Below are 26,467 nucleotides of genomic sequence, written 5' to 3'. Positions count from 1 at the left end.
GCCCAGAGCCATCCTGCCTGCCCTGCCAGGCAGCCACAGCTCTGCCAGCACCCAGCGACAGGATGATCCATTCCCTGGGCTCACTCCCACATGGTGTCATCTGGACTTGCAGGGGCTGGCAGCCAGGGACAGGAGAGTGGGAGATGGCACATGAACCCAGTGCCTTGGTAGAACTCACAGTGTGCAGCCTGGAGCAGCCCTGGGGAGCTGGAGCATTCCCTAGGGATGGTACCAGGTGCCAGAGTAATATAATCATGGAATGGTTTGGGTTGGAAGAGACCTTAAGATCACCTAGGTCCAACCCCCCTGCATGGGCAGGGACACCTCCCACCAGCCCCGGTTCTCCAAGCCCCATCCAACCTGCCCTTCAACACTGCCAGGGATGGGGCAGCCACAGCTTCCCTGGGCAACTCATTCCAGTGTCTCACCACCCTCACACTCAACAATTTCTTCCTAATTTCTCATCTAAGTCCTCCAGGGCTGAGCTCTGTCTGGGGACAGAACAGGGATCCAGCCCTTGCCGAGGGCTGGGAATGCTGGAAATACGGGGAATATCTGCACTACATCCAGGGCTGCCTCGGTGGGATGCCCGGCGCCGGGGGATCGCAGCGATGGGCAGGAGGCAGCGGCGCTTCCCGCCCGGTTCCCGGGCGCAGGTTTCCCTCTAGTGGCCCCGTCCCGTCCTGTCCCGGGACGCTCCGCCCGACGGGGCCTGGGCGGCTGGTCCAGGGGTGCCGGCCCTCGGGGGGGACACAGCAGCCCTCGGGGGGGACACAGCAGCCCTCCTGCCCCGGGGGGCGAGGGGCAGGGGTCCAGCAGCAGCCGCTCGGCTTTTCCCGGCTTCCAGGCGGGGCTGGAGCAGGGCGGGCGGTGATGGGCTGGGCTGGGCTGGGGGGCTGCAGCCCCGGCTCTCCCTGGGTGCAGGGATCAGAGCCCTGCTCCTCGCCTGGATAAAGGAGCGATGTCAAATCCCCCCCCACCCGGCCCCTCTGCTCCCCTGGCCCGACACCCACCCACCCAGCGCTGGGGGTCGGGGCACGGCAGAGCTCCCGCGGAGCTGTTTGGGGGTGCGAACAGAGGCCTCCTATGTGCAGAACTGATTCAGTCTTCCCCCCGGAGGAAGGCTGGGAGGGGGGCACGGCGCTCGCTGGGCTCCCAGCACCACGGACAGGATTGAGCCTCCCCCAGGGCAGAGCCGGGAGCAGCGCCCACACTCACCACACACCGCACGGCGGGTCAGGACGAGGGGAACGTCGGCTCGAGGCGTTTAGAAAGGGTTTGTAGGCATTCCAGCCTTGGGCAAGGCCCTTCTGCTGCTGCTGCTGCTGCAAAAAGCGAGCAGGGCTGAGGCCCCGACACGCCGCGGCTGCCCGGGCAGGGCCGGTCCCCGCGGGACCGTGGTCACGGCGGGACGCGGCGCTCGGGAACTCCTCCGGAACCGAGATGAACAAAGAGCTTCTCCCCAGGTTGCTGCAAAACCTGTTCAACCGAACCGATGTAAAGATAAGAAAAGCAGGTCACTCTTGAGGTGTGACTTCGGGAGACAAACAGCTGTGGAGCCCTGACGGGCTGGGGGCACCTGCAGCAGCCCCTGCCACCCAGCAAGGAAAGGGGCTGGTTCCCTGCAAGGACATGGTGCAAACGGGACCTTTCTCTAGCCAGTGCCTTTACTGGGATGGGACACTCTCAGCTGTGTCCTGTGCCATACCTGAGCCGTGCTCCTCTAAGGCAGAGGAGTGCTGACCCTTGAGGGAATTCCCATGTGAAATTCTGTAACCTGCTGGGAAAAAAAATCAGCAGGGCACTGGCACACCTGCTTCCCCCCAAAAACCCAAAGTGTTTGTTAGTATAACACTCCCAAAGAATGATGAGTTTAATACTGTCACAGTGCAGTTAAGAGGTACTCCAGGACAAGTGTTTTTACTGTTTTACCCAAAGCCCCAGCTGTGGGAGTGGGGCCAGACCCTGGAGCTGCCACCAGAACCTCCCAACGGTGTCAGATGGGGATGGATGGGCAATTCAGCCCAGAGCACAACCAGACACAGCTGCTCATTAGCTGCTGTACTCCAAATAAATCTGCTTTCTTCTGACATTTCAGAGCATACACCAAAGCTTCAGCCTCCCCAGGAACACAGACCCAGCTCCCACCACCTGCCTGGCTCCTGCGAGGCTGCCGCCCTCCACACGCAGTCCCAACTCCAAACATCTTCTTAAGCCATTTGCACATCTTAAAAATAAAATCCTTTATTGATAATATGAACGTTTAACATGTTTAATGCCATCAGCTATAAAAATGATTAAAGACTTCAGCTTGGTATATTTGGCTTTACAAATTTACAAGTGTTAACGAATTAATACTAGCGTATACATTTTGCACTTCATTATACTCCATTAGCCAGTGACAAACTCTGCAACAATGGCTGCTTATAACAGATGTGGGTTATAGAAGAAATATTTAGTTGCTTCCACACAGAATCTACATCAACAGTTAAATACTAACTCTAAACATCTTACTGAATTAGTTGGATCCATTTTAGTATCTTGTGCTTAGTCTCTCTCAGAAGATAGGCTACTAGCAAAAATACATTCTTTTGCATACCCCTTCCCCTATTATATTTTAGAAGAAACAGTACTCAGTGCATTTCCTAATAGACTTCATCATAGTATCTCTCTCTCTATAGAGCTATTAATAAAGAAAGGGGATAATACCATTTAGATTAATGTAAAAGCAAAGAAACACGTTAAAGCAGTGTATACAAAAGCCTCACTTTTGAATCAGAAGTGATACATGGGCCAAAATCCATCTGCCCATCAGTTATTACAATTACTCTCATCAAGAGGAAAAATCTGCTGGGGATACTTAAAAGTTAAAAAAATTAGTAAATGTGCTTCCAAAGGAGTCACTGCCCAGTTATCTCTAGGCTGCCTCTGTGTCCCTGCTGCTAGTACACAGGCTGCTCTGCTGGGTTAGGAGCAGCAGCCCATCATACCACCAGCTAAAAAGCTACTAAATGGTCTGTAAAGACCCTTGTTGTGGTCTCAATACCTGCCAGGGCTGTGCAGGAGGGACCAGCAGGGTCACGTCAGGCACTGCCACGTCAAAGCAGCACAAGGGCTCCGGTGTCCTACAACACCAGGCTCACAGCCAGGGGAACCTCCCAGCTCAGGTACAGCAGCTGCATCCTCCCAGCTCGGCAGGGATCCTTCCTACAGGGAAGGTGGATGTATACTGTCTAATTAAACATTGAAAAATTACAAAAGAGAAAGTCTCTGGCAGTGGGAAGCTGTGCTTGGCATAAATGTGATGCTGCTGCAGAGGGAAATGCTGAACATTGACTGGCACTGAGCAGCAAGTCCAGTTCCCAAAATTAGGATTGGCTCACAGAAAGCACCTGAGATAATTAACTCAGGGTTATGCTCTCAGCCTCTGCCCCTGACCTGTGGTGTCTGTGCTGCCTTTCTCCCCACAGGGACTCAGAAACCCAGCCGTGCTGTGGGCTGAGCAACGGCAGCACATCTGCAGCCAGGACAACACCTCTCCCTGCATACCTGTCAGCAACCAGCTGCTTCTCCCCACTTGGCCCCAAATACTGTTTCACACACGATTTGCCTCAAACTTAGGCAATTTCTCATAAATGTTCTCTTCTAATCTCAACGAACTCCAACATTTTCTTCATAATAGGCAGAACATCAAGAACAGATACAGATTTTCCTAATAAGTTTCGTATTTAGTATGCATATGTGTGAAACTACTCACACATATAAACACAATTACACATGACAACCATGATTTGGTTCCCTATTTGCAGCCAAGGAAAGCCAGCAAGATCCCATAGCTAACTGTGAGTAAAATCCGGATCAGCCAGACACAACCCACACAGATGAGGAACAAAATTATTGCTTTTGTTTATAGTAGAAGATCCCATGTTACTGTTGCAAAAAACCTGTATCATGTGGACTAGTGATTTTTTTCAAGTAATAGGGAGATCTTTGTCAAGTAACAGCAAGATCCTTTTTTCAGAAGTTCTACACACAACAGTAGAATGCTTGAAGAGCTTGAAAAGTCAAGGTGACACACCAGAAACCAGAGTTTAGCCATTTAAAGCACATGGACATCTCTGCAGGATGTGCTACATGAAAGCAAAGAGATCTACATGAACTATGAATACTGAAAGAAAAGTAATCTGGACTTATTATGGCTAAATTTTAACCCAAGAAACTTAGGTGTGCTTCCTCAAATAGCAAGGAGCCATGTCCTAAGGGATAAAGTGTGGCTGGCTGCATCAGTCTGGTGGTCACCTTACAGAATGTGTAGCACATTTGCTCACTTATTGCAGCAAATGGAAAGAATTAAAAACAGTGTTAGTTTCAACATTCATGACTCACAGAGGAGTGTTTCTGCAGCTAGATGGTCCCCCTTCTCACCTTTTCCAGAGAATCACATTCATATTGCAGGCTTAGTTCAGGCACTTTTTATAAAATGTTCATCTGGAGTAAAAACTCTGCAAAAGTCTGTGTCATTTAAAAGTAGCATTTGAGTCCCATTAGATTTGACAGTTAGGTCCCACCACACCATTATGGTTCTTGCTACCTCTAATGATTTGACCGTTGCCAACGAGACATTTTGAGGCTACTGTATAGCTGTAGTTAAGGTTTCTCCATAAACAAAAATATTTTCCTACCTATCAAAAAAAGAAAAAAAAATATACTAAATGCTTTATACAGACAGAATCTGCTACTATGGAAATAAATAACATGGAGTGGAAAAACAGTGTCTTAGCTCTAGGATGCTAAGCTGTGGAATGTCACATTCACATTTTCTGGAGACTAGCTGCTGGTTGGCAGGAGGACCTCAATGTCTTTGCCATTTGACACCACGGTATTGTTGGAGCAGCTACTTGCCACGTCCATGGAGGCACCCAGAGAGGGTGCTGGGGAGGAGGTTTTGGTTAGTGGAGCAGGAGCAGCAGGTGACTGAGCGAGGCCAGGTTTCTTTGGAGGAATGGGTGGAGGGTTCCCTCGTTCTGCTCGAGGAATGGTTGGTGACTTAATTCCAGGAGACAATGGGCTTATGGGACTGGAAACCTTGCCAGGGCTTGGAGAGTGACCAGATTCGTTTTTGGGGCTCACAGCCAGATTTCGATAGTCTGTGCCAAAAGGTGAGCTGTTAGGGGAGACTGGCTTAATAGGTCCCTGCTGGCTGGTGAACCTGGACAGGACCTGAGTGACGGTGTTACGGGCCAGCTGCTTGGCAGCAGAGTTGTCTGCTAGAGTAGGAGACAAATCCCGTGACGGTGGGCTCTGCAGGCCACTGGACTGGTGGTCCTGTTCAGCTTGAGACTGAAACTTGTGCCGAGCGGCGTGGAAGCGCTGGTTGATGCCCACCTGGTAGGAGGACTGGTACCCAGGGCTGCTCGCTGACGCTCCCACCAAGCGTCTGTTCAGAACTGGTGAGGAGCAGGGAGAAGGTGTCAGAGAGGAGGCAGTTGTGCTGCTGGGAGACAGGGAGACCCCACTGGAAGCGAGCTGGGACATCAGATGCACTGGTGACTCTGTTCTTACAGGAGAACTCCCATTCTCAGCTGCATTTTCTGGGGCTGCACCAGCACATTTCTCCTTTTGAACCTGGTTCTCTGCTGCAGTTGCCTGCAGCAGCTCACCCCCCTGCACGTCTGTGTCACAATGGCCATTAGATTTTGCATAGGAATGAGTAGGTGTAGTGGGGCTGGGAAACGTTGCGTGCACAGCCTTGCCTGTGCTGGCAGGGCCTGCCTGGTCTGCCTGCAGACCCTCTGTCTGGCAAGACACAGACTTCACGGGGGGACCGTCAGTTGCAACACCTCTGGACACCACCGAGGGGCTTGGCTGCAAAGGCTCGGTAGGACCCTGCTCCTGGCAAGAAGCCTCCAGCTCTTTCAGGGCTTTCTTCAGACATTCCACCTCTTCTTTGAGTGCTTTTGTACGATTTTCTTCCCTGTTCAGCTTGGCTTTCAGCTGTTCTCTTTCAATGTCAAACTCTGAGAGCTGCTTTTCTACTTGTGCTTCCATCTGTAAACCCCTCTTCCTCTTTGACGCCAGCTCCTCTTCCAGTTTACTCACCTTACTCTTCTCTTTTTCCAATTTCAAGCTCAATTCTGCTGTCTTCTGCCCCTCCTCAGCTGCTTTGGCAGTGGCTTTCTTGCACTCCACCACAAGCATGGAAGACAGCTGCTTGTGGCGTGCCCTTTCCTCCTCCAACTGGCTTGACAGCTTCTTCTGCTCTTTTTCAAACTTTTTCACTTGGGATTTTTCAAACTCCAACTGGAAGATAAGGGCAAAAAAGACTGTAAGACTTCAGTATCTCCTGAAGGTAAATGAAGTTATCTTGGAGAAATTCTCCAGTAAAATATGACAATGACTACGAAAGAGATTCTTGCCCCAGTATCTACAACACAGTCTTGTCTGATTCAGGTTGCACCTATTAAGAATTACTACTTGGTAGCTGTATCATATATGAAATTCAGCTGAACTTTAGTGAGATACAGACCCAGTCTGCTTTGCACTGATTGAACAGGAGCAAAGCTTCCTTCCACCTCATTGACCACTTTGTCAGTTTGCCTTTTAAAGGCTTTAAAATGCTGATGTGTTATGTATGTTTAATAAAGTCTACAGCACTTGAGTGACAGAAAACAGTAGCTTCAATGTTTATTATCTTCTCTGACTAAGCCCCCAGGAGATCTTTCATGACTTACTCTGAATTTTGAGTACCAGAGAGCCCTATCATTTGTAAGTGCAGCCCTGTTCTTGAGAACTTCTCAGACTTCAGGCTGCAGGAGGATTTCACAGTGTTTGATTGCCTATTAACAGCTTTTAGCACTGCTCAGCTACCAAAACACCTCGAAAAATTAAGGCTATTTTTCATACCAAGCTGATAAAAGCTGGGAGTGCCTTACAGGAGGGAGGCCCCTCCTACTCTTTCAACATGAAGGTGCAATTAGACATCACTCCTAAGCTCCCCAGGCAGGAGCTGGGTTCCCATGGGCCATTCCCAGCTCCCCAGGTACCTGCTGGCTGAGCCGCTCCCGCTCCTTCTCCAGCATGTAGGTGACATCGTCCCCCTCGGCCGTGTCCTGGGCGTGCCGCTGCCTCTCCTCCTCCAGGTCCAGAATCACCTGCCACACAAACCACAGCTGCTTTGATGCCCTGGCACACACATCAGCACCTTCACACACACACCCCAAGGCCCAGCAACACGGAGGAGCAGCCCCTGCGGGCTGGGGCATCCGAATTCAACCCAAAAACATCTCATAAAAGCAGCTTTTGGATAAGTTACAACAGTATGTTATTATTTGGTATAGTTGAATCAGTTTGCAAAAAAAACTTAAAAAAAATCGGGAAAACCTCACACTGATACATCTTCACCTGATCATGAAACAGTTAAACTGCATGTTTTCCCTCCAAACTGCAGAACAGCCTTGGGAAGTTCGTGTTATCCATCCTTGGCTGCTCAGTGCCCCCTCAGAGTCTCCTGGCCGGACCATTAATATAACCCCCTGCAGCAGCCTAGAGACCCCACCTCCAGGTGACAGGGACTCCAACACCTGCAGCAGGACAATCCTCACCTGGTTGCAGCAGCACTTCACATGCAGGCTTCTCCCCCAGTTTCTTACAGGGCATTTGAGCACTGCAGTGCACAGTTTATTTTAAAGAACATTAATTTGTTCTTCCACTTAAGAACAAGATGAGCTCTTGAAATGAAACTGCTTGCCATAAGGACCCAGTTAAGGAGCTCCTTCAGCTTTAACACTGAATTACATGAATGATTGAAATTCTACTACCTTGACAAAAAACATACAAGCTTCCCCAGAGACTCCGATTTATCTCACCAGCAAAGCTCTAGGCTCTCCCAGCACCTGCTCACCATGAATTTAGCATCCAAACAATCTTAAATATCTTTACACACACAAGGAATCTTTTTGCAGAAGGGGGCAAAGTATCTGATTTTAACAGCATGATTTAGCTAGATACTTGGCTGAAAAGTGAAACACAGCCTTGCTGCTACTGCCTGTGACTGACAGACAAACCGAAAGCTGAAGGTATCTCCAGCTGCCCACCCCAAGCACAGCATCTGTGATGTACAAGTCAAGCTGGCTGGTTGCTTAAGGTAAGGTTACTGACACAGAAATGCTTCAGCTTATTCACAGACTGGAAGGAACTTGCTCTGTCTTATCCACATCAAAACAGATTCTGGGAAAATAAACTTTAACCCACATGCTGACGAGCAATGAAGCAGAGGTTTCAACTTTGAACCTTTTGACTAGAAACAGAATGTGACTACTTCTATTTGAGAACTTCGTACATGATTTAGTAAGTTTGAATCAAAGCAAGAGTGACAGACCTAAAAAACACAGGGTGGTACTGGCCCAGGCACTAGCCAAAAGCACACCTAGAGCTGGCACTGCAAACAAGAGCTGGCAGAGACCAGGAAAACCACCTCAGTCTGCCACTGACTCCAGTCAAAACAAAAATCCCAGCTATTTTTAAGGTGAAAAAGAAGTATGCGAAGAGGTAAAGATACTGTGCTGTAATGCAGATGATTGCAGGGATGCTCCAGAGAGCTTCTCCCAGTCACAGAATCCAGCAGGGACAAATGCTTGAATCATTTTGACTTGCATTTTTTTTCTGAAGTTAACATACTATCAAAATGCAACTATTAACTTCTGCACAGCTTATTTGAAACAAAACTTACCTTTCTGTGCCTGCTTTCTGCAGCAGCTAGCTGGGATAACATTCTTTCCTGCATATTCTTGCAGTGTTTCATCACCACCTTCAAAATTGATAATGGATTGGAGCACACTGGTTGCTTTTCACCATGATTTCCCTCTTTCAGGGTCTCAAAATCCCTCTGCAAAGCCATTAATGGATCACTGATGTTGTACTTCCCATAGCGTTCTTCAATGAACGTGTCTCTGTGCTGGGCCTGCAACACAGAAACAAATTTGCATTTCAATATTCTTAAAATAGAAAATCAGCTAAAGGAGAAAGTAATTTGTAGTTAATATTCCTCTTCCCCAGTCTTCCACTTAGAGATCTTAACAGTCTGGTTCATATCCTGTTATCTGCTATAAAAATATGAGTATTCAGACAGGGAAAAAAAACCACAAGTACATCATGTTAGAGGTCCCTGGTTAACAGAGGGGCCCAAGACAGCACCTGCTCTCCAGGTAACTTGAGTCCTGATGCAATTTGCAAAGCACACTTGCACAACACACGCTGGAACACAAGCAAATACACACTGATCAATCTGAAAAGTCTGTGTGTTGTTTGAAGCATGTGCTCCATTCATTTCTCTGTCCCTCCAGTTGAACAAGATCTTTTAACCAAGTGGCCCCAAACAAAGGCAAGTCTTCCTTAAAAACACAACATCCCCACAGCATGTTCACTCTAACATCCTCATACCACAGCTCCCTGCTAGCTGTGCCCATGACTTAGAAATAGGCAAGTACCAGTCCTTGTTCAACAAAAGATTTAATCATTCACTGTTGTTTTGGCAGAAGAGCAGTTGTGTGGTTGTCCTCATTATGTCACCATCAAAGAATTTAATGTTGAGCAATTAATGAGTTGTATCCTTGGAATAGCCTATAAATCCGTAAATTGTTAATAAAAACCTTAATATTCTCATCTAGACTAAACAAAGTTGAGTTTCACAAGAAGCAAAACAGGAATGATTAGTTTTCTTTCAGTGACATGTAAGGATTAAGGAAGCTCACACGTACTAAGCTTCACAATTACAACATTTACAATCAGCCATTCCAGCTGCAAATCTGTTTGTTAGGATACTGACAGCCTCTTCCTACTGAATGACTACTGTGGAGTTCTAAAAAATAAAACAAAATTTCATAAACACAGACATAAAATATACTTACCACCATGATAAGAAACCACAAGAAAACAGATGTCTGTGCAACAAAAGATGAAAAAGGGAAAACAGACTTAGATTCAAAAGGGCCCTCAGAGCTGACCTATCTTGGCTCCACAAAATTTCATCACAAATTTAAACCAAAAGGGTTACGGGCTGAATGCCACCGGTTTGTGACCACCCTGTGCTTCCAGCATCTGCCACAGGGAGCAACTCCCCAACTGAGATACAATAGCTCCCACAGAGTGAGGTTCTGGGTTCAGTACAGCCACAGTAACTAGTCCTTATGAAGTCATACCTTGACTTTTCTGGAGCACATCAATAATCACGTGCTGCTCTTTGTGGGCATGTTGTCAGTGAGGCCACCAAGGGCAGTGTGGGCTCCTCTGTGCCAGGAACCTCCAACACCTTTCTCTGAGCTGCACAAGCCCCCTACATTTAGCCAAGGTGTGCTATCACCTTTGGAGTAGTTTAATTTAAAGCACACTACAGCATGTTCAACCAGCAAAGCACTGTGTGACCTCCAGAGGGAAGTCAGGCTGCACTTCTGGCAAAGCACACGCCTGAGGTGTTTGTCTCCAGAGCCAGCGCTGCCCCGTTCTCTGGTCACTTCAGCTTCTGGGTGCACTGCTCACTCCTGGGCACACTTTCCAGCAGACAGTGTAAGCCATACCAAGCTCAGCTCAGCAGTTTCTCAGAGCTGGCAAAGGGCTCCTGACACCAGCTGCATTGAGCCCCAGCTCAGGTGATGCTGTGGAAGGTGGGACAGTGAGCCATGCCCAGCCTCACCACAGCTGCAGCCCCCTGAGCAGCCCCTGCTCCTGCTGGCACCTGTTAGATGGGAAAGGCTGAGTCTGACTAAAATTAAAAGAAAACTTGGAAGCCAGCAGTTACTGAAAGGGACGTTTTCTGATGCCCCAGTAACCAGCATCAAACATGCAAACACTTCCCTCGAGCACAGGAGAGCCCCAGCAGTGCTCTGGACACCACCCCAGACACCAGCGGGTGCACAAAAACAAACTGCTGGCACTGAGCTTTACAGGTCAGAGGCCTGACACATAAACAATAAAGCTTTGCTTTACTCAAATAGCTGACGAGATTTTCTGGTCCTGTGTATATTCTAAATGTGATTAGCAGAAAAAAATGAAAGTCACTCTCTGCTCTCAAAGGCAGAAGCACCTCCTTGACAAGAGACATTAAAAGATCCAAGCAAAATACTTTAACTCCCCAATGACCAAACTCAATTAGAGACACTTGTCCTATTGCTCTGGAGTTGTATTTTAACCCTTACAGATGAATGGCTGACACTCACAAATACCCCTCCCTCGTTATCAGTAACACCCACTGGGAACAGTCGGTACTTTGATCAGAACTGAAGATATTGTTCTAACTTTACATAAATAAAACGGAAGAGGAAGGAAAAGATCAGCCCTGGAAATGGGAGGGTGGCCCGGGATAATGAGCTGTCCCTGTTTAATGAATCACAGGAAAAACCACAGGCTTTTTTTTTTTTCTGGGGGTCAGGGAATCTTCAGTTATTCTGAAGAATTTATAAAAATGACTCAACCAAGCCTCACTACAAGTGATTAGGGAATTTCTAAGTGACTCAAGCACTAAGACGTCTGTAAATTCAAATGGCCTGTAAATTCATCCATGGTCTGACTGCTTTGACAGATGAGCTGCTCGTCCCTGAAAGCCAACCCAGCCCAGTGCTGGTCACTCCATTCCGCAGAAACAAGGGAGAAGCCTTTGGGAAGGGCACCAGAGCAGCGACTGTGTGAGCAAACAGGGCACACTTGAAACGCTTACCTCTGGGCAACTTCCCTCTAATAAAAGCTGAAAAAACTGGGATTAAGGTGACACCCACTCTTTACAGCCTCTGGTTTCTTGTGCGTGCTGGTGTCAGAAAAGCCACCCTTTCCCTTGGCTCCTCACAGCTCTGGGCTCTGCTGAATGTAGTGGGGTGGCTTATTTCCTGCCTGGGAAAGGAGTTCTTCCTCACTACTTGAGCAACTAAGTACTTTCCTGAACCAGCATGAGACTGTCACAACATAAATAGCTTTCTGAAGTCCAGCTATTCTCCTTCAGTAGCCAGCAGAGCATAAACATTTAATTAAAGATGTCTAGACTCTGAAAAGTCTTAAACAGGTCATCCTACACTGACCACATCTTGTTTACAAAAACAAATCCAGGGCTTTGGCATTTGGGCCACCATCCATTTGGAAATGCAAATGCAGATTTTCAGGCTGCTGCCCAACAGCCCTGTGCCACAGGTCCCATGAGCAGCCACCTCTGTCCCTGGACTCATGGGGCAGTGCTGCTACAACGGCGACAGTGCCACGATGGACACAGGTCACTTCTTGCAGGTGTGGAGCTGTCACATACAGGGGTCACATCTCTCACGGCTTGTGCTCCTCGCTGGGGCAACTGTTCAGCTCAACTTCTGCTGTTGCTGGAGGTCACCTATAAGTATCTCCAACAGTTTTGATTTTCTTCTGTCTGAACTGGAATTAAGCCTTAAACACAGTTTTTGTTCAACTTTCAAAACGGAAGCAACTTGCACGACAGAAGAGAAATAATCTGTTAGCAAGCCTAAAGTGGAAAAATCAACTTAGATCTCAGATCCCAGCATCAGCCTCTTGAAACACACAAATCCACAGGAAACTGAGGTTCAATGAAAAGGAAATAAGGTTACAAAAAGCACTGTTAACTTAGGAGTTGGAAATTTAACCTGGAAAACCAGGGATGACACAGATACTTCCAACAGCATCAACTGTGCTTTGAAATGAGATGCAATCTTCTGCAATTAGAAGATCTTTTAATTTAGTACCTCCACCTGTACCAGCTCAAATATGCAGACTTATGAATTCACTGGTCAACATTCAAACTTCAAAAGCAACTAAATGGACTACCCAGCAATTTTTAAAGACTATTACATTGTCCTTCCCCAACAGGAGGAAAAAAGATAACATTTAAGCTTGGGCTGCTCTTAAAAAAGGAAGCAGCTATGCACATTAGTTACTCTTAAAAAAAAATAAAACTCCTGACAATCAGAAGAATTAGGCACATGCAGAGAAAGTACCACTTTAAAGGGGCTCATGTCAGGGTAAGTGATCACTGCTAGTCAGTCTGAAAAGAAGTAATTCTGACTTCATGGAGCAGAAGCATTATCTGACACAACAGAAGAGAGGTTTCCTGTGCAGGCAGGCAGAGCCAAGACTTCACTTTGTTAGGGAAAAGCTGCTGTTTCCTCTGGGGATTTCTACACTGTTTTGGGCTGAATGTTTCCCATAATCTGTCTGTGTAATTTTTTGGTTTTTTTTATAAAAGATTTCCTCTTACTGAAACCTTGTTTATGAGACAGCATTTTCTCTCTGCCTTCAATAATCTTTACAACTTGTTTTACTGGAACATCAAACAGGGAGTTTCCAAGACTTGTTTCAAGTATTCTTTTGGACACAAAGTAGGATATTACTCTTGCCTGTAATTTTAGAGTTTAGGTTTTAACCCTCAGCACAACACAAACACACTGCTAATTAACTGTAGCTATGGCCTATGCAGTTCTCCAGTAATAATTTGCACAGAAGTTCCTCCTTTGTGTTGCAAAGAGTGGTATAGTCTTTAAATAGCTTCTTACTGCCTTGAACTTCCTTATTAGCTCCTCTCCCCAGACACAGATACTGGGAATAAAGACAAGCTGAGGTCACAGCAGCCGCTGACAGAGAGAAGGGAAATGGGGGTGGGGAGCACTTGCTTTGCACAAAAATAAATGTCAGAGTGTTGGAGTGGGATCCCGAGCCTGACTTCAGCTCCAGCTCTGAAGCAATCCCTAGCTGAGATCCACACAGCAGGAACTGTATCACTCAAATACAGCATCTTTCTTAATTGCCCTCATTATATCAAGCGAACAAACCAGATAAACGAGCACTACCCAGGCCTGCCCATGTAAGACCTGCTGTCAGCTGCCAGAAACCAGAGACATTTTATTGGGAAACATCAAGCAGCACACAACTGCAACTTCTGTCCCTGGCAAGTTTTGGTCCATGGTGCAGCTACTCCAAATGCCTGCCAGAGCCTGGCTGAGCACCGGTCCCAGCACCCTCGTGGTGGTGGCCCAGGGACCACCCTGTGCCCACCAACTGCACTTTGGCCACCACTAAAGCACACACCACACGTGAGTGGCTGAAACCCAGAGCTGGAGCCATTCCAGCCTGAAAGCTGTTCCCACACCTCTGCTCCTCGCCCAGCACTGAGAAGGCACAGTACCTTATAAAGACACTGGCAAACAGGGCTGCTTCAGCCACAAAACAAACAACAAATTCCCCAAATTGCAAGGGAAGGGGTAAGAAAAGCCTGCATTCCAGCAGGACAGCGCCCACGGGAACGCACTGGATCGAGGCTGCTCCATGAGTGATGCAAAAGCCCATTTTCCTCCATCTGTGAAAGATTTACTAGCAACTGCAGCAAGGTTTTATATTACTGGGTGCTTTTTTTTTTTTTTCTTTTCATTTAAACAAGAGATAGGCTTTTAGATTTTGAAACTACACTGTAACCTCAATTCCTGAATCCACTGACAAATGAACACTTAATTTTGCAATGCATTAATATTGCTTTCTAGAGTGAAGCACTGAATTCAGAAGCAAAGCAATGAATACCAGCAGCACCCAGTGATTAACACAAAATAGACAGTTTCTATTCCAGTGTAAACTGCCTAAGGCCTTATTAACATAAAACAGTAAGCCAGAAAGCTGTTTCCTGTTTTCTAAAAGTAAACAGAACTTAATTTCTAATGTATGGAAAATATTAATTTAAAGAACAGGGGGCAGGGAACAAAGGACTCTAACCTAGTGATGGGGACCCATTTCAATACTGAATTGTTTCCAGCCCCAGTGTGCTATTTTAGCAGACTAACCTGTGGTTCACACATGGAATCCTTTCTACACAGCAGTAAGTACCAAGGATCCAGCCCTCAGTGTTACACAATTCTCTGACAGCATCTGGGTTTTTTCAATGATCTAGATATCCTTAAAACTGCAGGAAAAGGAGCACAATAAGAAGTGAGACTTAAGGTCTGTTCTGCAGAGAACATTTGAGATTTATATAGTAGACAGGAAGCTACAGGAAGAGAAAGCTTTTTTTTTTCCAAAGAGGTTTTAAAACAGAGGAAGCAAACTCAAGCCCTGGAAAAAGAGTATTTTGAATACAGCAAAATTGTTCACTTAATCCTTTACCCTAATTTCTCCTGTTTGAATCTAAGTAACATTGCAATTTGAAATGGACAGCAGGAGTCAGGACCAGGACAGGGTCCCAAATACCCACTGCTTGATGAGAAACAATACACAGGAGAAATGTAAACCACAGAAAAAGAGAGTGAAAGAGGGAAGTCAGCAAGGGCAAGTCATTACAGGGGAGAGGCATTGATTAGAGGTGACCCAACAACTGCTCTTTATAACTCAAATCTGAGCAGCAGAGAAATAACCCTCAGAGTTAACCCCCTCCTGCCAGCACCACAGGAGCCAGGGTGCCAAGAGACACCCAGGCACAGCCCAGTGGCATGGAAGAAAAGGATCTGGGGAGGAGAGGAAAAGGAAGGAGCAAACTAAGCAGTCCCTGGAAAGCCAGGCTCACAGACCTAATTTCAACCCAGCGAGAACCAGGGCCAGTGCCAGCCAACAAGTGCCCTGATAGCATGAGGGAGAGGAAAACTGCATGGAATCTGCATGCATGGATTCTCTCTGCCAAATGCCAGATGCTAAATGCTTTTCTCTAAGCATGGAGGAGTACCAATTATTGCAGACTGCACTGTAACTAAATTACAAGTTCACAAATTAAGGCACGACTTTTCTCTGCAAATGCTTTTGCCTTCCTGTAATGTACCAAAGGATCTGCCTCAAACATCCAGAGTTCAGAAGCATTTAAATCTTAATTAGAAGTCAAATTAGCCCATGGGGGGAAATGCATTTTTCTTACTATATGGGCAGTAAATAGGCAGATAAACCCCTGACATCTGTGTCTAATGTAACTGCCAGAGATAAACAACACCATTGTTTGAGATCATGCAACCCTCTAACAAAGTCCAGGCTCCATTCTGCCTCTTTGCAGCATGCACATGCACTTCATGTAACACTATCACACCTCCAAAGAGTGGCAGAATCCACTGCCCCCCCCCTGAGGCACAGGGACAGCATGGAGCCCTGGGCAGAGGGTTCCTCCAGCCCTGGGTGACTTGACCTCTCCGTGCAAGTCACAGCTTGGTCCGTGCAGCACACACTGGTCAAACTAAATACTCTAGAGTTGCAATCCAGTTTGGTCTTCTTGGTCTTGGTCTCCTCTTCTTCAGAGCAATGTATGAAAACTTGAGTAAAGAGATTAGCAAGGTGGCTTTTGCTGTAACTACAGTCACACACAATAACACTCCTCCAGCAGTGAAGCACCGTGGAGCTGTTACCACAGCTACTATCAGTAAACAAAGAGCTTTGCACAGCCACAGCGTCTCTAACTGTAGATTCCAAACAAACAGACTAAGCAAGGCCAAGAGTTTTCTGCTTTGGAAGCTCTGTCCAGCCCCCAGATTAAGCAGTTACGTGACTTTTCTTTTTCCTTTCATGTATGGAAAGGGCCACGCAGCCTCTTGCCAGCAGGAAGCTGGGCCTGAGCTGTGGCTGCACCAACCTAGGCTTTGGGTCTGTCACACCCCACTGGAGACCTGCCCCTCTCCCACCACCCTCATCCTCAGGATGAACCACTGCAGTGTATCCCTTGCAGAAAAGGGAGAACAAGAACTAGCCTTTGATTAGCTTGGTATTTTATACTACATAATTATCAAGTACAGGTTACATTTGAATTTTATTTCTTCTCAGTCATGAGTACTTGACAAATTATGTCAGAGGCTACTACTCCAACTATATAAAACTCCTCATGCAAGAGGGAGCTGTAGGTTAAATTTCAACAGAAAAGGTAATTGCTTTATGCTATTGGAATGAACATGATAAAAAGCCTTTGGAACAGAGCTGCTGCATTCCTTCCCAGCAGTCTCTCCATGCTCCATTACATGCATTTCACACTGTCATATCAAAGTGATGGTTGTTTTGGTACCACACAGAACCAGCAGCCTGATCCCAGGACAGAGGAGAACTTTGCCAGTCTGTTCCAAGCAGGAGCCAAGCCTCCCACCTGATTGATAGTTTAGAGAGGGTAGCAATGTTCCTCTGAAATAGAAAGACCATCTAAATGCAAACCCAACTAACAATAAACACATAAGCATCCCATTTTGGAGGATCTCCCTCCATCCCCCCAAAAGGTGTTTGAACTTGGAATCAAGCTATAGAAGCTGTTGCTGGAGAACCAAGTCCCTGCAGTGCTCAGGCCTGAGAGCTGCCATTCCTCTTCTGCAACAGCTGGAAGTGTAACCATCATGAGCAGTGACAGGTCAGCTTGAAAAAGCCTTCAATATTCAACCCTGTCACAAATAATTTCTTCAAAAATTGACCTTTTCCATCATTTATACCACTGTTTTTTTCCACCTTGCTGAGAGTCAACTAAGCACCCCCCAAAAAGCAGAAATGTTGCACAGGGACTACACAAGTGTGTGAAAGATTTTCCAGGCTCAGCACAAACACACCCCACACCCCCGGCCTGAACCCGGGGAGCAGAGCACAGAGCTAACACCCCTTCAGCCACAGCTTCAACTGCACTGACATGGCTTGAAACTAAACTTTTGTGATGGGTTAGTTTCAGCTGCTCTCTGCTTCACTGGAAGGGTCCATGCTGCCAGCAGCAGTGCCAGCTTATATTGGCTTAGTACAGCCCAGAGACATAGATGCTTTCTTAGTGTGATGTTATCCCCACAAAAAGACTAATCTGTGATCCCTCCTGATGAGGAGAGTTGCTGCTTTAAGCAGTCCTCCCTCCTAAAGAAGAGCAAAGCCCACAAAAGGAGCCTGACAGACTTTCTGTACTTCTCATGGCAGCAGGAACACTTGGTTCTTTCTCAGAAAGGAGGAAAACATATGCATAACACTGTACTTCAATGTTGAAATGCTTCTTCAGCCAGCTTTCAATAATAAAATCCAAGAAACAGAATGATATACAGCATTTATTATCTAATACTGCTGATATTAAGATGAGATTCTGAACCAGTAATAAATCATTGCCTCTGAACTTCATCTTGTGTGCAAGCACTCTGCAGAACCTACAGCAGCACTGTGGTAATTTCTGTCTCTTACCAGGCTACTTACAACATACCTTTAAGGCTTCTATGACAAGATCTCTTGCTTCCAATTCTCCCTCAAGAATGCTAAATAGCGTCAGTAGTTCTGGTTTGCTGAGTTTTTCCAGATTCATCCTGAAAACCTGCAAAAAATGGAGCATAGTTTACCAAGTATTTCTTTGTACATTAAAATCAATATTCTATACTATGACACAATCTCCACTTAAATTCAGCTTCCACTTCTTTCCCAACCCCTTGGGAGGGGGAGAATACAGAAGGTGAACATTTTCTCTTCAGCTTCCAAGACCCTTTGCAGAAGAAGCGTTTTTTACCCTCTCCCAAGGGGTCAAGAACAGATGCCCACCCAGATGGTGCAGGGGCCAACACGACAGCACAATATTCACCAGGAAGTATCCAAAGTTAATAGGAGAGAGGAAAAAACTTGGATATTTAAAAGCCATACTACAGTAAATTACACATCTGGATGACACAGCTGCAAACACAACCAGAAGACTGAGGAGCTGAGATCAGTGTGGTCCAACCTGGGCCACCTACACAAACTGAGCAGTGAAGTTAACATTTCAGTGCTGTGTTCCCTGGGGATGCCATTAAGCATTGCTAATGGAACAGCCCCAAGCCACTTTACAAAAAAATCAATGCCACAAAAAGCACACATTTAATTACTATTCTTTCAAACTGTTTCAATATCAGCATCATTTATTAAATATAAGTTTACTGCCCACATAAGAACAAAGATCCATCATCTGAACTGCACATACAAAAAGTGTTTTTCCCCCTACACCTTCACTTATACTTAACACTGCCCAGTAATGAGCCTCTTTGTGACACTATTTTGTTAACAAGTGGCAATCATTTCACAGAATAAAACCTTGTCTCTGGTAAAAATATACCCAGAGATGCCAGTCCTGTGCTTTGTGCAACAATCAAATCTAGTTTTCCAAGTCCAAGTCACATCCATCTTTGCCACTCATCAGACCAATCAGAAAATGCTACAGCATGAAGCAGCTACCCAGAGATCTCAAACTCCACTTCCTTGGCAAGTGATAAAGGGTTAACTGAACCTTCACTAGAGAGGCCTACCCAGCTAAAACATTCAACCGAACTGTAATTTTTCTGAAGTCACTGCTACTTCACAACTCATTTGCATAACTGTGCCTTGGAGAATCGTGCACAAATGCAAGTTCTGTCTTGTTTGTGCCAAAGAAGTTTTCCAGTTGCTGGGAACAGAAAGTTCTGCTTACAGAGAGGAGCAGGGAGCTTCACACTGCAAGAGAAATCAGAAATCTGCTTCATGTCCCCTTTCAAGAAGATCCATTTGGCATGGGCTGCTCAAGAAACTTCAGTGGAAGTGACCACAACTGCCCACAGTACTGCAGCTGTTGCAAAACCAATTCAACTGGACACCATGGATCTGTCAACATTGCATGTTACGTTCCCTGTTGCAGAGCCATTAATACATATTCAAGAGAAAAATACACAGCAGAGTGTTTGGCAAACCTGTTCAGATCTCTCAATTTCAAAAAAGGCCGATCAAAACTTGACACAAACGTGTAATTTAGGAACCTCACTCCATCGACTCAGATCCCCTGACAGCAGACCAGGACAGTGCTGGTCCCTGTTCAGCAGAAACTCCACTTTTGAATCAGTCATCAGCCCTTCACAGAGCAGCCCAGGACATGAACCTGCCCGTGTCCCTCAGCTGCAGGTACAGCTGCTGACAGCTCTGCCACCAAGGGGAGCCTGGCTGGCTGAGATGGCACGGAAGGAGGGGATTTACAACTTTTTCAAATTAGATACAAAGGGAGTGTGCAGCTGCATCTCCCCATTAGCTGCTGAGCAGCACGCCCTAGAATCAAGGACAGCCACCAGCTGCAGCTTGGTGCTCCAGGGCTATTAGTCTGGGCACTGATCATTTCTGTTCTATGCACTAAATGGTTCCATTGTGACTTGTACTTCTCAGTGCCACAGAAATAAGCCCTGCTGCTCTTAACGTGCCTCTATAGCTATAGTCTTTAATCAGCTTAATAACATAAACAAGCCCTGTCCTAAAATATATAGGTAAAATACTTACAGAAATAAAGAGCACAACAATCATTTACACATCCACAGGTAACAGGAAAGATACCCAAGTGGTACAGCCTCAGCTTCTCCGTGTGCAACCTGCTGCTACAGAAGACCTGTAACTGCTCTGTTTGCAGAGCTTATCCCTTCAACTTTTTAATGCATTAGAGCACGCCCAGCAGATCCCTGTTATGCTAATTCTGTACCAGCCCAAGCACTGCCTTTTAGGGCCACTCAGTAGTAGGGAGGTGAAGAATGGAAATTAAGCTCTATTCATTTTAATTTTACATGAACAAGAAACACCTCTGGATCAAAGAGCTAATAAGCACACACCTAAGCTCCTCCTCCCCTATCCAAATGCGATTCCCTTCCTGGCCCTCCAGCATCACAGGCTCCTGAACTGACCTTTCCAGGACTGCTTTCCAGTGACACGTCCTCGTGCCTTCCCTTGTCCCACTTTTTAATAAAAGCTCAGGCCAACCCTATTCAATTACCCAGTTGTCTCCTTTGCAAACAGCCCTTCTCTGCCAAGCAGATCTGTACTTGCCAGCTGGGAACCCGACACATTATGTCAAACCCTTTAACCAAGAGTTTCACAGCATTACAAACAAGATCGAGAAACACCCAGGGCATATCATCCCTCTACATTCAATGAAATATCCTGACTAGTGTAATTATACAGATCACAAACCGCAAGGACCTCCTTATTTAGTCTGACAGTATAAATATTTTCCCTGAGTCCCAGATATACCACCACTTTTGGGCAATAAGCAAGAGTTCAGAGCATAAACTAAGATAATGATGTACTGCTTGCCCAAAGGTAAACTTCCTTTCAGCTGTGCCATGGACCATTAAAGAATCTCCTCAGCAGACCCATCCCTACCCTGAAAGAGATAAAACTCTCCTTTTGAAACTTATTTCCCAGTATTTAACTGAAAATAACTATCAAGACCAGCTTAAGCATATGCACAGCCATGCAAGCTAATACACCAGGGTAAGTTATCTGTGGCATGTGCCACTTCAGGAACAAGAGATAAGCTTCTAGACTGTGGCAGCTCCTCCAGGCACTGACTCACACTATGATGATTATGAAACCATCAGAGTTGCCCTGTGCTTGGGCTCACACAGAGCATGGCCCAAGCTGACCAGCAAGGCCAGCAAAGGAGCTTCACCTCGGGAGCAGCCGAGCCTGGAGGGGCTGCACAGCAGCACTGACCCCTGGGCAGGGGCCTCTCTCAAGTAGAAGCCTCAAGATGCTCTGCAAGCACCTGGCTCAGAACCCTTCTACTTTTTAAAAGGAATTGTAAAGAATCACAGACTGGTTTGGGTTGAAAGAGACCTTAAAGATAATTTAGTTTCACCCCCTGCATGGGCAGGGACACCTCCCACCAGCCCAGGCTGCTCCAAGCCCCATCCAACCTGCCCTTCAACACTGCCAGGGATGGGGCAGCCACAGCTTCCCTGGGCAGCCTGGGCCAGGCTCTCACCACCCTCACAGCAAAGAATTTCTTCCTAATGTCTCATATAAATCTCCCCTCCTCCAGTTTTAATCCATCCCCCTTGTCCTCTCACCACAAGCCCTTGTCCCAAGCCCCTCCCCAGCTTTCCTGAAGCCCCTTCAGGCCCTGGAAGGTGCTCTCAGGTCTCCCTGGAGCCTTCTCTTCTCCAGGCTGAACAGCCCAACTCTCCCAGCCTGTCTTTATTGTTCCTTTTTCCTCTGAAGGAGGCTATTTCCTTTCCTAAGCCATGGTTACAGCTACACCACTGCAACAATGCCTCTATGTCTGTAACTCTGATTCAGTTCCATGTTTTTCCTGTCCCTGAAGAGGAACTGCTATTTTCCAGGAGCCTGATGGGCAGTCACATTCAGATGAAAGTGCAAATGACTAGTTTGAAAGCTTCTGGTAAACAAGTTTTTAAAGATGCTGCCGCATGTGCAGCGTGACATTGGAGCTGCTAAAGCAATTACACGAGATGTTTAGATAATAGAAGCTAACACACACTTCCTAATGGTGCAGACACTGCTGGCTGGCACCGCATCAGAGCGGCTGCGAGCGAGATGAAAAGCAGCAGCGTTTGAGGCCCCCGCACCGCTCCCGAGGCACGGGGACCCCCACCCCGACCCCCGCCATCCCCCGAGACACCCGAGCTGGGCCCTGCCCAGCTGCGAGCAGCTCTGTGCCCCGGCGGGAGCGAATCCCTGCCGCCCGCTTCAGGGGCTCCTCCACCACCGGGGGCACCGGCCTCCGAGCCGCGGCCCGGGACGGCGGCCGGCGAACAAAGGGAGCCCCGCGGGGGCAGCGCAGCCCCCCGGGCTGCTCCGGGCGGGCCCAGCCCCCCGCCACGCTCCGTGCCCCGAGCCCCGCGGCAGCGCCCACCGGCCAGGCCGGCAGCCCCCCCAGCTCCGCGCCCCCGGGAACGCCCTCCGCAGCCGCCGCCCGCCCCGGTCGCGGCCGCCCCCGCCCGCAGCAGCGCTCGGCGCGGCCCCGCCACGGCCCCTCAGCCCCCGCGGGCCGGGACGAGCCGCCCCGCACCTGCCGCGGCCCCCGCGCCCGGGCAGCGCCGGGCCTGAGCGGGCTCGGCCGCGGGGAGCGGGGCGGGGAGGGGGCAGGGCGGGGAGGGGCAGGGCCCGGCCCGCCGTCCCCCGTTCCCCGCCGCCCCGGGCCCCCCGCTCCCCGCTCCCCGCTCACCTCGCGCCGCCGCCGCCCCGCGCCCCATCCAGCCGCCCCGCCCCTCGGCGCCCGTCTCTGAAGGACGGCGCGGCCGCCAATCAGAGCCGCGCCCGCCGCGCCCGCGGGCCAATCAGCCGCGGGGGAGGCGGGGCCAGGGCGTGGGCCGGGCGGTGGCGGCAGCGACAGCCAATCAGAGCGCGGGAGCGGGCGGGGAGGGCGGGGCCGGGGCTGAAAATCCCTTTTGTTCGCGGCGGCGGCGGCGCAGGGAGCGGGCGGCCGTGATTGGTGCGTCACTTCCGGCGCGGGCGGGGCCGGGGCCGGTGGGGCCGGAGCGATGGGGAGGCGGGGGGGGGCGGGGGGGGGGCGGGGGGGGCCCCGCTGCCCCTCCCGGCCCCGCTGCCCCTCCCGGCCCCGCAGCAAACCCCTCCCGCAGCCAGTGCAGCCTCCCGCCTAGCGCCTTCAGAGGGTGCTTTGCCCGGGCAGGGCTGTCTGAGCATCACTGCCCACCCTGACAGATGCTGGCACTTCTGCAGGGCCCCTGGTCCAGCAATCCCAGAGCCCAGGGGGTAGAAAGGGACATGGGTCCCCTCTGCCGAGCTGTGCGGGGTGGTGGGTGTCCCTGCGGCACTGCCGAGCAGTAAGGCCTCTAGGCGTGATTGCCTTCCTCTCACACCGGGCTTCTCCGGGCTCTGTTTCCCACCTGTTGGCTCCTCTACCCCGGGAACGTGGCTGGGGGGCAGACATCCTTCCAGCGCACCGTGACAAGTGGTGGCAGCTCACATCGAGGTTCCTGCTCAGGGGCTTTTCTTTACTTCCTACACAACGTTTTCCACCCCCAGTAGGGAAGTGCTGGTGCTGAGTGAAGGCCTTGGAAGAGGAAGGATGGGCTGGAGAGGGTGTCAGGGGAGGAGGGGGATGGTCTGAGAGGGCCAGGCAGGGCCAGGGGGAGATGGAGGCGCGGAGGGAGAGCAGCTGGAGGAGGAGAGCTCTGCCTGAGGCTGGAGAAAAGGGGAAGGGGGCTGGTGGGTGCCACACGGGAGGGAAGTCAGGCAAGACAAGAGCTGACTTAACTCACCACATCCTGAGAGGGGGGGACATGGGGAGATCCAGGCTGCCAGCTGGCATGGCATCTCCTCCCTGAAAAAAAAAACAAACGGGGAAAAACTGGATAAAGACTGAGTGTGACACGGACTGTTCGTGGCTGGGCTTCCCCTGGTGGGATTCGGCTTTGCACAGCGCTGAGATGAACGAACATCCATCCATCCATCCATCCATCCATCCATCCATCCATCCATCCATCCATCCATCCATCCATCCATCCACCCCCCCCGCCACCAGACGCTTCCCGTGCCGGCAGCCGAGCGGTGCCGGTGGGTTTGCCCCGGGGGGTCTCGGCAGCTCCGCCCGGCGGGTCCCGCCCGTCCGCGGGGCTGCAGCTCCCCCCGGTGTCCGCAGCGCTCGGTGCAGGCGGAGCGGGAGGATCGGCCGCACCAGGAGCTTCGATTTCTCGAGAACTGGTTTTTTTTCCAAACTCCACCAAACGGGCCCGAACGGTTATTTCTGGGTGCATCTGCACAGAGCGGGGGGGCTGGCGGTCCCGTCGGTGCCGTCTGCTGGCCGGCGTCTCTGTCCTGCTGCTGCTGCTGCGAACATTCCTGTCGCTGCCCAATCCCGCTAATGGAAACACTGGAGAAAGGAGACCTTTGTGTGGAAAGAGCTTTGCATGGGCCTGGTGGCTGACTGGTGAGGAACTGAGCACGTAAAGGTCACAGATGCATGAGTTACATCAGGGAACATCTGGCACCAAAAGCTGCTCTGTTCTGGGGCCTGGTGAGGACACTGGATGAACCCAGCACAGCTGCAGAGCAAACGTCTGAGGGACTGGGAGTCCCAGACACCCTTGGTGGTCTCAGGGGGGGCAAACGCAACAACTGCAGCCTTGAAACCCAGAAAATTAGTGCAGATGGGAGGGGAAAAAAAAAACAAAAAACAAAAAGCATTTCTTAGCAGAGCCCACCTGCCCATGCAAAAAAAAAAAAAAGTATATATATATATATATATATTCAGTTGTCCACTGGTCTGCACTGGGGAGAAACAGAGCAGCTGCACAGGAGGAGGAGGAGGTGTTTCAGGTCTGGCAGACATCTCTCCCCAGGCTGCTTGGCCACCTTTCTGTTTATTATTTTTAGCAAGCTGGGTGCCAGGGGTGTCAGGTATGGGCAGAAAGATGAGGTGCCTGCCTGGGAGTGCAGGCAGCCTGGGTTTCTGATGGAAGGGGAGAGCAGGGAGGTGCCAAGGGGGGGGCAGACCCAGCACCCCGCAGTGCCTGCCCTGCTGGGGGAGCAGAGGCACATGCAGGGGGTCGCTAGTGTCTGTTTATAGCACAACACGAGTCAAAGACGAGAGCGAGGGGCTCTGAAGGGTTGTGTGGGGCTGCAGGGGTCCAGTGGGACTGAGGGGTGGGAGGTCTGGCCTCTGTGAGAAGCCCAGAGGAGGAGAAGAGCCCAGGTCCAGGCACCCTCAGCCAGCCGGTGCAGGCTCCTGCAGGGACCAAAAAAGCTTCAAATGCCAAAGAGGAGGGAAGGCAATGGTAGGAGAAAGGTTTCTCCTGAAGTATCACAGCCAAGAGAGATAAACCACAAATACAAACAATTAGAAAGAAGCGCATCTGTCATCTCTGTGACGCTGTCTGAACAAGAATCCATCTGGGAAAAGAGCCAGCCCTGCCTCCCTGGGAGTTAGTTATTTTTTCTTTTAAAATATTGTGTGACATCCATCTCTCTAGCAGTGTGTTGTTTGTGCTGGCATGTGGGTGTGTGTTTCTGAAGGCTCCCCATATTAGCAGAAGATCTATAGTCTCATTCCAGAAATTTTGCTGCTATAAAAACATATTCTGGTTTTGACTGAGTGGTTTTTTTCTTCTCTCCTGAAACTCTGGAGCCGTGTGAAACAGCTTCATAAAACTTGTAGGCCTTTTAAAGCAGAAGTTACTGCCTTGCCTTCCTTCTTAAAATGCACACTTGATTTCAAGCACTGGGGTATTATTTGCTTTTAAACAAGTGAATGCTGAAGGGATGCTATAAACTATTTTATTTTGGTGCTTATTGAGAAAAATCCAATTATACCTAAGGGAAATAGGAGTGAAGCATTTCATAAAAATATATGGTATCAATGCAAACAAAGCCTCAATCTTCCAAAGTAAGTGTGCAAAAAGAGGGAAAATCCTTTCAGCATTATCCCTTAAGTAAATAACCTCCCTTGGGAGGATGGAGGTACCTGGTTTACCAGCATGAGCCCTTCCCTGGCACCAGAAAGTCCTCTGAGCAGCATCAGCTCTCCCAGGAGGAGCAACAGGCCATGGGGCCCCCCGAGCCAGCCCCGGGGTCCTGCTTGTGGCTGCTCACCTGGTCACCACGGGGGTGTGAGCCCCAGTGCTGCCAGCCTGGCAGCCCCAGTAGCACCACCTTCCAATGACCAAAGTGAAGAGCTGGAGGGAGTGTCTTAGAGCAGCTAAGAAGCAGCTCCAGTTCAAAGGATGTTTGGAAAACCCTTTTTCCATTCAGGCAATTTGCAATTTCAATTGCTAAGTATTGCCCTTTCATTCCT

The 26,467-nt window shown here is 48.9% G+C and overlaps 1 protein-coding gene across 3 annotated transcripts; it reads right to left on the bottom strand.

Moving 5' to 3' along the window:
• Positions 1-2,228: 2,228 nt before the first annotated feature.
• CTTNBP2NL (CTTNBP2 N-terminal like) lies at positions 2,229-24,087 on the bottom strand. Of its 3 annotated transcripts, none has more exons than XM_051638800.1 (5): positions 23,937-24,087; positions 18,143-18,250; positions 8,729-8,959; positions 7,044-7,151; positions 2,229-6,300 (listed from the first exon to the last, which is right to left on the bottom strand). In XM_051638800.1, exons 2-5 carry the CDS (start codon positions 18,239-18,241, stop codon positions 4,828-4,830), a joined length of 1,911 nt encoding a protein of 636 aa, XP_051494760.1. In that variant the 5' UTR covers positions 18,242-18,250; positions 23,937-24,087; the 3' UTR covers positions 2,229-4,827. The 3 variants fall into 3 exon arrangements, with proteins under 3 accessions (XP_051494760.1, XP_051494758.1, XP_051494759.1); XM_051638798.1 differs by lacking the exon at positions 23,937-24,087 and adding an exon at positions 22,880-22,933; XM_051638799.1 differs by lacking the exon at positions 23,937-24,087 and adding an exon at positions 22,724-22,801.
• Positions 24,088-26,467: the final 2,380 nt, after the last annotated feature.

This window comes from Apus apus, chromosome 23 (genome assembly GCF_020740795.1).
Source record: "Apus apus isolate bApuApu2 chromosome 23, bApuApu2.pri.cur, whole genome shotgun sequence".
Classification (NCBI taxonomy): domain Eukaryota; kingdom Metazoa; phylum Chordata; class Aves; order Apodiformes; family Apodidae; genus Apus; species Apus apus.
Note: the sequence above shows the minus strand (reverse complement) of the source record. Positions and strands in the feature narration are given on the sequence as shown.